At 34.8% G+C, this 14,743-nt stretch overlaps 1 protein-coding gene across 3 annotated transcripts in view; it reads right to left on the minus strand.

The window, feature by feature from the left end:
- Positions 1–8,817, minus strand: part of LOC121376823 (pumilio homolog 1-like) — a 48,823-nt gene extending 40,006 nt beyond the window's left edge. For all 3 annotated transcript variants that reach the window (XM_041504596.1, XM_041504597.1, XM_041504595.1), the window contains exons 1-3: positions 8,741–8,817; positions 8,254–8,502; positions 8,019–8,078 (exon numbers count right to left, since the gene is read on the minus strand). In XM_041504596.1, the coding sequence (XP_041360530.1) occupies positions 8,019–8,078; positions 8,254–8,472 (279 nt within the window). In that variant the 5' untranslated portion in view covers positions 8,473–8,502; positions 8,741–8,817. The remainder of the gene's footprint in view (positions 1–8,018; positions 8,079–8,253; positions 8,503–8,740) is intronic.
- Positions 8,818–14,743: the final 5,926 nt, after the last annotated feature.

Below are 14,743 nucleotides of genomic sequence, written 5' to 3' on the forward strand. Positions count from 1 at the left end.
GGGCATAAAATTAGAATTTTTCAGACAACCAATATGTCGTTCGTGTGGTTTTAGTGATTACACGAACGATTTTCTTCAATAGTTAGATAAAAATGAAAAGGTTAATGGGCAACAAGAATTTAAGATGAGTGATTTTTTAAAGCTTTTCTCTATTACGAAAATATACTTTTTGTGTGCTAGGACTAACTTGAAAGCTGCTAGGCGAAAATAAAAATTAAGCTAGTTTCGATTCGTTGGTAATGAGGAATAATTCTGTAAAATGCTATTCATAGTAACGAGAAAACGATTGTCACGAGATCTCACGCCCCACAGTGCATGTTAATAATACTACATGCTCTTGTGACAGGCAAAATGGATTTTAAACTAATCAGTCTAACGGTAGCTGCACGGTTAATAGCGGTCATTTTGTCCTGACACTAGGTACAGTTGCTAGAATGTCATCACGTTTGTTATTAATAGACTCGAATCAGTCTGAAAGAAGCTACAAGTGTCGAACTCTGCGGAAAATCCGTCATCAGCCGATTTATTCCGATTGGCTTGGAGTAGCGGTGAGAGAGATTTTTCATGACACCCATAGGCGTACGGGCTCCCTTTTGTGTAGGGGGCAGGCTGGTTTTTGTCCGAATTAAACGAAAATGCCCGAATCTGGATAACATCATTTATTCATATTTGTATTACTACCAAACAATTATATAGGGTTGCAAACGAATCATGAGTATAAGGTTGCAAACGATTACAACTAATTTTGATGGTAGAATGATGAAATATATTATGGTAAAAAGGTCTCAGGTTAGCACAGTTTGCCCGATTATCTCTACCATTTTTACCCGAATTTGAGGTTTTGCTCCAGCACTCCCCCATCTCGTGCACTTATGACACACGTCTATTTTTATTTTCAAAACATATTTTGTTTTCATCAGTGTCATTAAATTGCATTGGTATATAATATAATATTCTAAGAAACTACTCATAAAAGTTCTGTGACGTGCTTCAAACACCGAATATCATGACGACTGCAAATGTCAGCGAATTGTAAATATGTTGGTGGCGTGCCAACATAGGTAGTGTTTTATAACAAAAGTGACTAGTCATGAAGAAAATAGCTGGACATGTTGAACGACGGATGGAAAGCTGGTTAGAACATTACCATCAAGCACTTGTCATATGACGTACATCTAGGTCACGGATTTCCCCACCACATGAAGCTTTCCAAAACGTTACCGATATTAGCTAACACTGGGGGGGTTTTCTCTTCTGACGAGCGACTACAGCTTTTGCACGAACGATCCATCGTTTATGTTGATATTGGTTTTGCACGAACGATCCATCGTTTATGTTGATATTGGTTTTGCACGAACAATCCATCGTTTATGTTGATATTGGTTTTGCATAACCGACAGACGAATAACAGAATCGTCCGTGCCAAATTTTATGCCCTGGTTACCAATAAATAACTGAAATTTAACATGGGTGTATCTTAGAAGGGCTTCTAGATTATGGTAGCCCCACTCCCATGGCTCCCACCTACTACAAACTAGCCCAACGGCTAGTGGGAAAAAAAACCTTGCCAAATGCTGCAATTACATTTTTTGTAAAAATTAATATCCCCTTTCACCCACAATCTAAGGATTTTTAAGCTCTATATCCCTTTTTAGGTGACATTTGATTATTACTATTAGTAAAATTGTATTTATTTAAAGTAGGGCTAGTGAATATTTAATCATGGCTAGTACATTTTTAAAATCACCGATCCCATGGCTAGTGGATTTTAATAAAATTCTAGAAGCCCTGCTTAGTAACTTAAAATTATGTAAGTATTATTCAAATTTTGATCAAAAAGGGAGTTAGTAACTGGGATTTTGCCCACCCACCCACCCCACCCCACATTCACTACCCGTCTTCTCCACACTAGTTTTACTTTTATTTCATCACTGATCATCAAGCAAATGCTTCAATTATCTAGCGCCACCATCTGTTAATCAGTCATGAATATGATGATGCCAAGATTAAAGAAGCTTTTCAATAATTAATTATAATATTGGCTTTATAAAACTTGTTAACCTTCTGACTACTGTAGGCGAAATATTTTTTAACAAAGCAGTTTATTTGACAGAATGCTAGCTTGTTTGTTTTTCAATAAAAAAATACCTTGGAATTCTTAGTTCAAGAAGTGGTTTTCGGCAAGTATTTTCGCTTGACAACAATGGCAGCACATAGTAGTCACTTTCAGGGATCGACAGATGATTGTGACAGTTAATTTGATAATAAATTTGATCGTTTTACCAACAAGGAAAATCACCAAATATGGTTGGATAATCAGCTTACACCAACTGATCAACTTTCGATTACACAATCGATTAGAATAACATGAGAGTCAGAAGATTTCACATTATAAGGACTATGCTGATGTGTTCACCGAGATAGATCCTCGTTTTACCTTTAATAATAATTTAATATCTTTGTGTCTTTGTGTACAGTTGAAAATAAACACCAACCTCAAAATATTTACATCAATTCCATCATCTAAAGTACAGGAACAATTACAGTTAACATTTTACCACACAATCAATTATGGATATTCATAACTGATCATAGCATAGGAAGAGCCAATCTGATCAATTCTCAATTAGGGGGTGGGATGTAGTCCAGTAGTAAAGCGCTCGAATGTTATGCGGTTGGTTTGGGATCGATCCCTATCAGTGGGCCCATTGGGCTATTTCTCGTTCCAGCCAGTGCACCACAACTGGTATATCAAAGGCTGTGGTATGTGCTATCCCGTCTCTGCGGGATGATGCATATAAAAGATATCTCGTTACTAATGGGAAAAATATAGCAGTTTCCTCTCTAAGACTATGTCAAAATGACCAAATGTTTGACATCTAATAGCCAATGATTTATAAATCAATGTGTTCTTGTGGTGTTGTTAAACAAAAACAAACTTTATAAAACAATTCTCGATTATAATTGATCTCTGGAACATCACTACTTTACGTACATGTATATCAGGCCTCTGAGAATAAAAAATCTGCGTGACCCATTTATCGGTTATGGAGAAATAGAGAATAATATACAAGTGGCCGTTAGATACCATGTATCTCATGAGTTATTTTAAAATGTATCTTATGAGCAAAAGCAAGTTAGATACATTTTTAAATGAGTTGTGAGATAAATGGTATCTAACAGACACGAATGTATTATTCTATTTCTAACATATCCTCAAAAACCAGGTTTTAAGCAAATTTTAACATCTTTTTCGACTAAAAGTTATTTATAGCTGTTGCACTTGTAGTTGACTCATGCATCACAGACATATGATTGTCAGGTTAACTATACGTCAGTTTAATCATATTTCCATTGTGCATTTTTTTTATTGGACGTGTGGCATTGGTGACCTGGTCCTCACCTAGGAGCAGCCAGTTGTATGTCTTGAAATTGTTAACACATGTACATGTTAACATGTGTTAACAAGTATGTGTAATCCTAAATAACACATGGTGTTCTCACCAACAGCCGTGCAAGAAATGCAATTTCCTCCCTCAGTTTCCTTTTTTGCATAACCTGTTACATCTAAGTAAATGGTGCTTCAAATTCTACACTAACAAAAAATAAGTTATGCAAAATTAAACCGTTCTCGCAATTTTCTGAGGCCTGTATATGAAATCAAACCCAAACTCCTGCATAGTTACATCAATTCCATCATTCAAACTGTAGAACAATTACAGTTATCAATTCCCATGACAATCAATTAGATTTTTAATAATGATCATCACAGAGCACAACCAAATTTTTTTTTTTACATTATAATCGTTCACTGGACTGACTATCATATTACCATATTTTCTGGCTTATTACACGCACTGGTGTATAAACAGCACCCCTTGTTTTTAGACCAAGTTCCGACCTTTGTTCGTACATAAACCGCACCTTTAAATAAGCCGCAGTTAAAATAAAGCCACAACCTTAAAGGGACACACCCTAGTTACGTTTATTTGTTAACCATTACGGCGTTGTTTTTCGCTATTAAACCCCATTTTTCACAAATAAAATTGCACTTTACTTACATTTTATTATTTAGAATACACATTTCCATTCACCTGAAGTGCTTTTTGGTAATCCTGATGTTTGTAAAACCACGAAATGAATTTTTTGCATTTTTTCACAAAACGTGTTGTTGTTCATTTGTGAGATTTTTCTTCACAGTTCGTGAAAATTTTCAGTAACAATAAAGTTCAGACAAGTAAGTGTCTCAACACAAAACGTTACAAACCCTTAAACAAATAATTTTGCTACGTCTTACGATATCTGGAGAGGGGATATAGAGGCATTGATTTTCCGTTTCAGATTTTTCCCTATTCCGTTTCATGTTGTTACAAATTCCGTTTTTTTCCGTTTCAGTATTAAACAAATTCTGTTTTTGTTTCTCTCTCTCACACACACACACACACACCGCGCAATTAATTGCTGGTGTAAAATAAATATGCAATGAGGTAAAACATGTCAGTAGTTTGTGTTTATTTTTGGTTTAAATTTAAACACGAATACGCCACGACACAGACTTCGGACATTTTCGGTTTTCTTTACGATATGATCGGGAAAATAATTACAAATGATCACACTATAAACCACTACCCTTGTATAATTTATTTTGAACAAAGCCTGGCATACAATATGCAATTACTGCATTCCTTTGTGAGATCGGAAATATGGCAATGCCGCAAATGTTAAAAATTAATAAGCAAACATAACATATCTTTCACTTGAGTAAATATTGGACAATTTTAATTCACAATGTTTGGTTTTTCCCGTTAAATCGCCAGGAATAAGCGAAGAAAACATGACTGGTAAAACGTCTAGATACTCTACATTTGGCATAACATACAAAGGTACTAGTGTCGCAGCGTAGCACAGGCAGATGTCGGTGTCCATAGTTTCTAGTTCCAAAAAATAATTTTTAATTAATCAAATGCGCTATTTAAAGTTAAATAATGTTTTGGAAAAAAATCGGGAATTCCATTTCAGATAGGTATTTCCGTGATTCCGGAAAATCAGTGCCTCTAGGGATAAGACCAGGACAGAACAGTTGGAACATGTCCAGAAGACGTGAAACGAACGCACCCCAAAGTCTGTGAAATTTGTCGTGACGTAGGCATTGTTGTGCTTCAAGCTACATCTACCGGTGACATCAGAATACTAACTTTCAAAATTATTTCAAGCAATTGGGACATGGGGATTCCCATGGTATTTATCGATATAAAACCTGCTTTTTCACTCCATTTGATAAAAACATGATCTAAGTGTGTTACAGGTTTGTAGATTAACCAAATTATAATTTATTTTCGCTGGATGGAACTAGGGTGTGCGGCTTTAATTACAGTTAATTATTGTTTGTATTTAATAATAATAAAAGAGATCCATTCTCCCTTAAATTCAAACAATAAATAATTGTTGACTGTTGCTTTCAGTTTCATTTCACCTAATGGGAAAGTTTGGTAAACGAAACACTGTTGACAAACGCCGTTATTTTTACGAAAATACGAACACAAAGTAGATAACGCTAATTTCGTAATCTTGCATTAGTTGCAACAAAAAAAAACCATAATATTTTATTTGTCCCAGTATGATTCAAAGCGTGAACCACCAAAGAAGCGGCACAAGTGAAAATTACTGGTAGAACTACTCACTCGATTGCAAAACATGCGTTTCTCTGTAATCTAACTAGCATGCCATGTGCAAACATTTATTAATCAAACGAGGTCCGGTCAAGCTGGAGTGGCAGTGAACCGAAACTAAGCACAGTCCTATCGATCGTTTACAGTTTCGACATTGTTTTATAACTTTTAAACGACTGCCTTTAATATATATATATATTTGACAAGAATTATATATGTATAATTACATGTAATATAACGAAATACATTACAACGTTATGCTCTGTATAAATTAGCGGGCTAATTAGATTGGAAATGTCAACATTTAATATAAACATTACAGGTACTCCAATTATGTGATTTTAATTCGCAAGCTTCGTATTAAACTTAAATTTTGATATATTAATTAAAAACATTACAAACAGGTTAGAAACAGTGGTGTTAATGATATCAAGAAACTGTTTTGATGTCCTTGTTAAGGTCCGGCTTTTGCAAGTGGCCATAAATGGCCATGACATTGTAATTGTATCATGTGACATTGTTCAGGCTGCCACTGGCTTTTTATCTGCAATATGGAACATGCAAGTTGGGTGTGTTTACTTCAAAGTATAACAACACTACTCTGTATAATATGAGGAAAGTTACTTCATTTTAGAACATCTGACAAACACATCTGATGCACTACTAACAATAAATGTTACAGAAATCAAACTAAGAAAGTTCGCGAACGAGTCCATTTTTGAAACTGTAAGTATAACAATACCCAAGTGATGTATTGTTTCTAGCCTGACTAGACTATTAATAAAGAGCCATTCCATTGTAATACTTCAGTCCCAGTAATTTGGTATGCTATATTATTATTATTATTATGAGAATGAAAAAAAAAGTTCTGGTTTATATGCACAGCGGTTACCGTAAAATTCATAAATAAAGCGCACCATTTTATAAACCGCACCTTGTAATTCACAGTAAAAAAGTAGCGGCTTATATACCGAAAAATATGGTACTCCACATTGTGAAAAACATCATTGTAATGAACTTTCATGGGTGCAATTATAAACCAAGTTTCACTGATCTAGGACTTACAGTTGCTGAGAAATGGAACCAAATGCAAAACTTAAAAGTTGAGTTGAAAAACAAATTGATATAGTTTTATTAAAAATGTTTATAATTAATTTTAATTCTGTTCACATTTACTGTGATGAACATCCACAGGTGCAACTTTAAACTAAGTGTCAATGATTTAAAACTTGTAGTTTGCGAGAAATGGATCTAATTGTGAAACTAACAACACATACTATCTTCTGTATTTAACCTGCAAATTATTTACATTGTATTGTATTACAATATATTGTGAACTTTTAATATTTATACAGAAATAAACTGTTGGGCGTGTGCCAGTATAAAGAAACTAGATTGACCATTTAGAAGGTGATGTGAAAATCATTCCTTAAATTTAATGCAACTGAAAACTGAAAATTTAACAGATTTTTCTTGTCACAACAAAAAATTTAATAAATAAAATATTTCCTCTCTCAATGATTTGAAACAAATTAGCCAGTGTCAATTGTGTTGTTGCATGGCTTAAAGAGGACATTTTAAAATGTATATGTACAGCATTTTTCATTAAAAAAAAAGGCCTGGTTTTATTTTTGACTTGGTGAATGGCGCTGAACAGTTTTCCAAGATGCAGCAATTACAAAAAGAAATCTGATTCTGAATCTTCTGCTTGGTGACTCACAAACGTAGTTCTATTAATAGTGTCCATGTGACAGTTCCGATGAGTCAGACTTTCTTACGTTATCACTAACAATACTAAAAATACCATTGTAAATAAAATTAATCTTTTTATTATTATTATTTTATTTTTTTTGGCACAAATAGAAGTAACAATAACAGGGTTGTTTGTTTTGTAATGCCCTCACTTCTTTTTACTAGTGTCCAGACAGATTATATATTTTTTTATATACCGGTATATATGCTAAAATTAGTTATGTACAGACAACTAAAAACCTCTAATGTTTAAACAAATGTTACTGTCAACAGAATTTGCCTGCATGATAAAGTGTTTTAGAATTCTGATCAATCAACCATGCTAAGATGGTAAAATGAAATCCAGACAGTCTGACCCATATTCTATTGATTTCTTAACAGCTACACCAATTTAACAAAACATTATGTTTTGTCTTCCCATTTCAAAAATTTCATTGTCAAAAGTGCCACCCCTTTAATTCATTTCCTAGGGAATGAAGACAGCAATAAAGACACACACATATCAGAGTTACGTTTGTAAAACCACAGTGAATAATGTTGTCTTTGTTTGCTAAAAACGTAAGTTACTGATTTCAAACAAAGATGGCCGACACTTACCTCTCTGGACAGTGATAATGCCTGGAAATCTTTATCAAGTTCTTGTCCTGGTACATTTCGCTGTTCAAATAAACAAACAAAAAATAAGCGCTATAGATTTATGCATCATATTTTCAATTTTAATAAGCAAATGCATTCTCCATTGTGTATTAGAAACATTTCCCCCCCAAACTATTTGGTTATTTACACAGGAAGTTGTACAACAGTATCATCTTTATGCACAAAAAACACTTACTTGTTCGATGACACTATCATCTCCGACCGCCCAACGCTTGTTCGGATATGCACCCATTAATTCTGTATCTGAATGAGGTCGCTGAAAGAAGTATTCTACCATTGCATCGTCTTGGGAGCGAGTACCCGTGCTTTGTCGGGCACCCGCCATTTCTCTTGCATTTGTCAACATTCCTTGGCTGTTGTCCCAAGAAACCTCATTCATTCTTGGTACAGGCATCGAATTTTCATTCTATCATTTAGCGCCAACCTAAAGAATTGTCACAAACCAAATAAACCGTTACTTAACGTACATGTCAAAACAAAAAGATAGATGCCATTATAAACAAACACAAACATGGCGGAAAGCAGACAGGAAGACGAAATAACAAAGCAAATTTGACCTATTTTTTTCCAATTGAACATAAAAATATACCGTGCATAAAAATAATAAACATAGCACTCGTTAAATAACTTTAATGATATGTATTAACAATGTAAGCTCAAACCTTGATTACGTCGGATTTAAGTTGACCTCATAACATGGCTAACATTTCATTTTTTCCCCCACTATCCGAAATGCATTTTGGGTATGGACAGAGTTCATTCTGATGTCATATTGCGGGAAATTTAATAAACAGTGCGATTTTACTTTTGGTAATATAGGTCAATTGCTCAAGCCTTGGTTATCAACGGGTTAATGAAACGTAGTTCTAGGTTAGCCTTATGGGTTATTTGCATTGTAAACACGTTTAATGTGCATGGGTGCACGTCAGTGGATGCACATTTAACGTACATGCCAAGGTTTCAATAACCTCAGTCTAACCTGCTGTGGTGTGGTTTTAAAGCGACCTCCCTGAGTTTGTTGTCACTGCGGGGGTACTGCGGGGGTGGATCCAGGATTTTGTAATGGGGAGGGATCACAAAATTCTAAAAAGAGCAATTGAATTTCAGGCCCGTACGCAATATTTTTAAGGGGGGGGGGGGGGGTGAATTCCTAGTGATGAGACCAACAATGGCTAAAACTTAATTTCTTTTGGACTGTAATATGTAGACGTAAAGTATGACTGATGCATGCTGGACCCGTGCTTATAAACTTTTATGAGTTCAGACAGTCTCAAATAAAGTCTGGAGTGAAGAATCAGCGTAAATAATAATAATAATAATAATAATAATAATAATATACGTTTACGTAACTTTGGTAATTTCGGGGTGTGTGTGTGTGTGTGCGTACGCACCCGTCGCACATATAACAGGCGAGGGGATGACGGGATTCATGTGACCCCACTCTGGATCCGCCAGTGCAATTACAATTATAATGATTTCTTTACACTGGCGTAGGAAGTGGAGCTGGGTGGGGGTGGGGGGGGGGCAGGGGCAGCAGCGAGGGTTTTTATATATTTATACATGTATGTATATATATATATATATATATATATATATATATATATATATATATATATATATATATATATGTATATATATATATATATATATATATATATATATATATGTATATATATATATATATATATGTATATATATATATATGTATATATATATGTATATATATATATATATGTATATATATATATATATATATATATATATATATATATATATATATATATGTATATATATATATATATATATATATATATATATATATATATATATATGGGTGTGTGTGTGTGCGCGCGCGCGTGTGCCCCCCCCCCCCCACCCCACACACGTTTTGGCACCTTACTAAGCCCGTGTTCTATATATGAGTAAACATGTTAAGAAATATATCACTTGCGCTTGTTAATTTGTCCACTTCAAAACATAAAAGTGGCATTGGTTTATCAGTATCGCTTGGGACAGTACTGATTTTATAGTAACACCTGGGATCGAACCCATCACAATCTGCGTAAAACTTTGAAAGGTTTTTATTTATTGTTTTATATTTCGAGTCTTGTTTTCGACTGCACGTGTTACAGTATCACACCGTTCGGCACTGAACTGCGACACCCGTCTCGGATGTGTTACTATCAACATATACTCTTCAAAAAAAGTAGGGGATCTCTGTCTGTGGGCAATGTGACCATTTGTCAAGGTAGGCACCCGGGCCCGTCGAGCTTGAAGATGGGCTGCATGAAGACGATTTCTAATCGTCTGACCTGTAACTCGAACACCAGTCGCCTGATGAAGGTTTGCAACAATTTGATTTGCCCACTACTGATTAAAAATCGTCAACTTTCAAATTTCACTTCTGACCCCAATCGTCCTTCAAGTTCTTTGGTGGTCATAAAACCTACTGTAATACTGAACTACCGGTTGTAATGTTTGCCCAATTAATTCATTATTATGATATAACCATTTCCCACATCTAATATACCTTACAATTTTGGCAATTGTAAATTCTTATTAGAGTTCCCCTGCTTTTTTTGAAGAGTATAGATAATGCAATGGATTCTATTCTCTAGCTTTCCCATCTCTAACAGTGAAGATCCTGAAAAATAAACTTTATCTTCCAGAAACCTAATAATATGGAACTTATTTGAACCAAAGAAAGAAAGAAATGTTTTATTTAACGACGCACTCAACACATTTTATTTACGGTTATATGGCGTCAGACATATGGTTAAGGACCACACAGATTTTGAGAGGAAACCCGCTGTCGCCACTACATGAGCTACTCTTTCCGATTAGCAGCAAGGGATCTTTTATTTGCGCTTCCCACAGGCAGGATAGCACAAACCATGGCCTTTGTTGAACCAGTTATGGATCACTGGTCGGTGCAAGTGGTTTACACCTACCCATTGAGCCTTGCGGAGCACTCACTCGGGGTTTGGAGTCGGTATCTGGATTAAAAATCCCATGCCTCGACTGGGATCCGAACCCAGTACCTACCAGCCTGTAGACCGATGGCCTAACCACGACTCCACCGAAGCCGGTTTATTTGAACCAAAATGTTCATTCCACACCGTTCAAGTATTTACTAATTTATATGACGTTTTGACCTCTCTGCTGACCTAATTGATCAACCAATCATGTAGAAATGAATATCAATGATTACTTCATGCTCTTATCTTCAATTGGTGGAGTAATATATAACCCTACCATTAACACTTTTATATTCATATGACATTAATTTCCCCTGCTATTAAATATTGGAAATTCTGACAAACCTCCATATCACAAAAATTGTGGAATTATATATATTTTATGTTGGGACAAAGTTAACTAAACCTGTTATTTGCCAAAAAGTATACAATGTTTTGTAAAAGAATTGATAAACCACATTTTATAGAAAAAAGAGATAAGTTTGACCAAGAAAATGGCTAAATTTTAGGCGTTAGTAAAAACAAATGGTGACCTATTGACTTTTGCTAACCTCATTAATCAACCGACTATTTAGAAATACACATCAATGATTACTTCATGCTACTACCTTTAATTTGACTGGTAATATATAATCATACCATTAAAACGTTCAGAGTTATATGCATTATGTTTCTACTACTCTTAAAGGGGCATTCCTGAGTTTGCTACATTGTAAGATATTTCCGACTAATAAAATATTTCTACGATTAAACTTACATATTAAATATATTTTCTTGTCTTGTGTTTCAGTTTCTGTATATTTAATGTGTTTCTGGTCGTCTTATTATTTGTAAGAAGCCCAAACTGGATTTTGTCTTCAAATAATTGCATATGTAGGCCTACAAAAAAAAATATTTTAGGAAATAAAATGAAATTTAACAAAGTACAAATATTAGAACGACCAGAAACACGTATAATATACAGACACTAATATATTATGCAGAAAATATATAACTGATATGTAATTACAATCGTTATAAACTCTCTGTTGCAGAAACTCGGGAATGTCCCTTTAAATGTCGGAAAATTCCGACAAACCGCCATTATCACAAAAATCTTGCCATTATATATTTTATGTCGGAACCATTTGACAAACATGTTGTTTTTCTGATCTATTTGCCTAGAAGTATATAAAAAACGTTTTTAAAACGTGATAAATAACATTTTGTAGAAATAAGAGAGAAGTGTGAAAAAAGGAAATGTCCCAAGTTTAAGCGTCGGTAAAACATTGTGACCTCTGGTGACCTAATTAATCAATCAACAATGTAGAAATGCAGATCAATGATTAGGCCTACCTCATGTTATCAGCTTCAGTTTGAGTGGTAATATATATTCCTACCATTAAAACGTTCAGAGTTATAAAGCATTATGTTTCTCCTACCCTTAAATATTGGAAATTCCGACAAACTGTCATATCATAAAAATCATGCCATTATATATACTATGTCGGAACCAGTTAACTAAATCTGCTGTTTTCCACTTTCATGTACACAGACGTATACAAAAATAGTTTAAAAAGATCTGTAAAACCACATTTTACAAAAATGAGAGAGAAGTTTGACCACAAAATGGCCCAGATTTTAAGCGCCGGTCCAAAATGATGACCTTGTGTCCTCTGTCGACCTAATTAAAACATTTACATTGTTTGAAATTTTATGAATAAATAGTAGGAACCAGTAGCATTAATATAAGGGATCATTTATTATTCTATCTTGTATATTGACTGAACTACAGACATTTAGTTATCCCTACCCCTAATTCCTTCATTGCGCAGATTTCCACAGTTTTATTAAAAACATCAACATTTGAAAAATCGAAATAGATTTGGCAACTAAGAACCCTCATTCCATAAACTACATATATCAGGGTATTCCAAAATACCCTCACACCTTTTGGACCTTTTCGGTTAAATACCTATATTGATGTTAAACATTTGTTAATTCTTAAACATAGTCAACAGAGGAAACCTGCTACATTTTTACCTTTAGCAGCAAGGGATCTTTTATATGCATTTTCGTACAGACAGGATAGCACATACCACGGCCTTTGATATACCAGTCGTGATGCACTGGTTGGAACGAGAAATAGCCCAATGGGCCCACCGACGGGAATCGATCCCAAACCGACCGCGCATCAAGCAAGCGCTTTACCACTGACTACGTCCCGCCCACACAGGCAGGAAGACAGTTATGGTGCACTGGTTGGAATGAGAAAAAACAATCAGTTGAATGGATCCACCAACGTGGTTCGATCCTGCGACGCAAGTACCTCGGGCGAGTACTCTACTAACTGAGCTAAATCTCGCCCACTTCTGCTCAGATACAACGCCTCACCTCTCTTGGGCAGAACACTTGGGCTTAAATCAGAGGTTGTGTCCGTGACAGGCATACTTGAACAGTGAAGGTCCAGAAAGATCCATTAATCACTGTGGAACATTATTTCTGTCAATCGTTTTCATTCTGTTGATCATACAGTTGTTATTGTTTTGTTTTTAGTAATTTTTATTGTTTGAATTTGCGATTTACTGATAAAAAACGCGTCAACTTTCAAATTTCACTTCTGACCCCAATCGTCCTTCAAGATCTTTGGTGGTCATAAAACCTACTGTAATACTGAACTACCGGTTGTAATGTTTGCCCAATTAATTCACTATTATCATATAACCATTCCCCACAGCTAATATACCTTACAATGTTGACAATTGTAAATTCTTATCAGAGTTCCCCTACTTTTTTTGAAGAGTATATATACTGGTTTAAAACAGTTTGAGGACAACTGATATTAGTTTGTTTGTTCATGTATTAATAGACCACATTACGCGGCACAACTCATTTATAATGTTCATGTATTTATAAATAAACTGAAATGGTTTGATTTTATTTGAAATTGGGCAGAGTAGTCTTAGGCCTACTTGATTTTGTTGAAATGAATGCCATTGAATAAAATAATACTTTAAACTGCCTGACACAAAATTTTGCCTAAAATAAAGCACTCATAGATATGTAGTGTAAAATAACTTTAATATACGAGTGGTTTTGACTACTGGGCTATGCAAGTAACAGTATACAAGCGATAAATATTCCTTGGAAATCAACCGGAGTGTGTACGCAAAACGGTGAAAACGCTGTACCAAACATTGGTAAAAGTAATTACGACACAGTGTTTCGGAAGGATTCAAAAATAATTTCTCGGTTACAGAAATAAAAGAGGTAATATTTTAAATAACAAATATTTACTGTTATATAACAGTTGTTATAAAAAGGGGGAGAGCTCTACATTTAAAACACCCCCCCCCAACAAAGTCCTATAGCAACCCCCTCCCTCTTAAAAAAATAATACATTCATAGCATATGTAACTTTTTGACGGATTTCTCGCTCCAGCCAGTGGTATGTGCTATCCTGTCTTGGAATGGTGCATCGAGAAGACACCTTGCTACTAATGGAAAACTGTTGTGGGTTTCCTTTCTTAGACTATATATCAAAATGACCAAATGCTTGACATCCAATAGCCGATGATTAATAAATCACTGTGCTCTAGTGGTGTCGTTAAACAAAACTAAACAAAAACATTTTGACGGATCTCAGTTGCTGAGGGAAAATCCGCGTTTTAGATGATACTGTCTTACTAAATCTCTACCTTTCTGACA

The sequence above is a fragment of the Gigantopelta aegis genome, chromosome 7 (genome assembly GCF_016097555.1).
Source record: "Gigantopelta aegis isolate Gae_Host chromosome 7, Gae_host_genome, whole genome shotgun sequence".
NCBI lineage: Eukaryota > Metazoa > Mollusca > Gastropoda > Neomphalida > Peltospiridae > Gigantopelta > Gigantopelta aegis.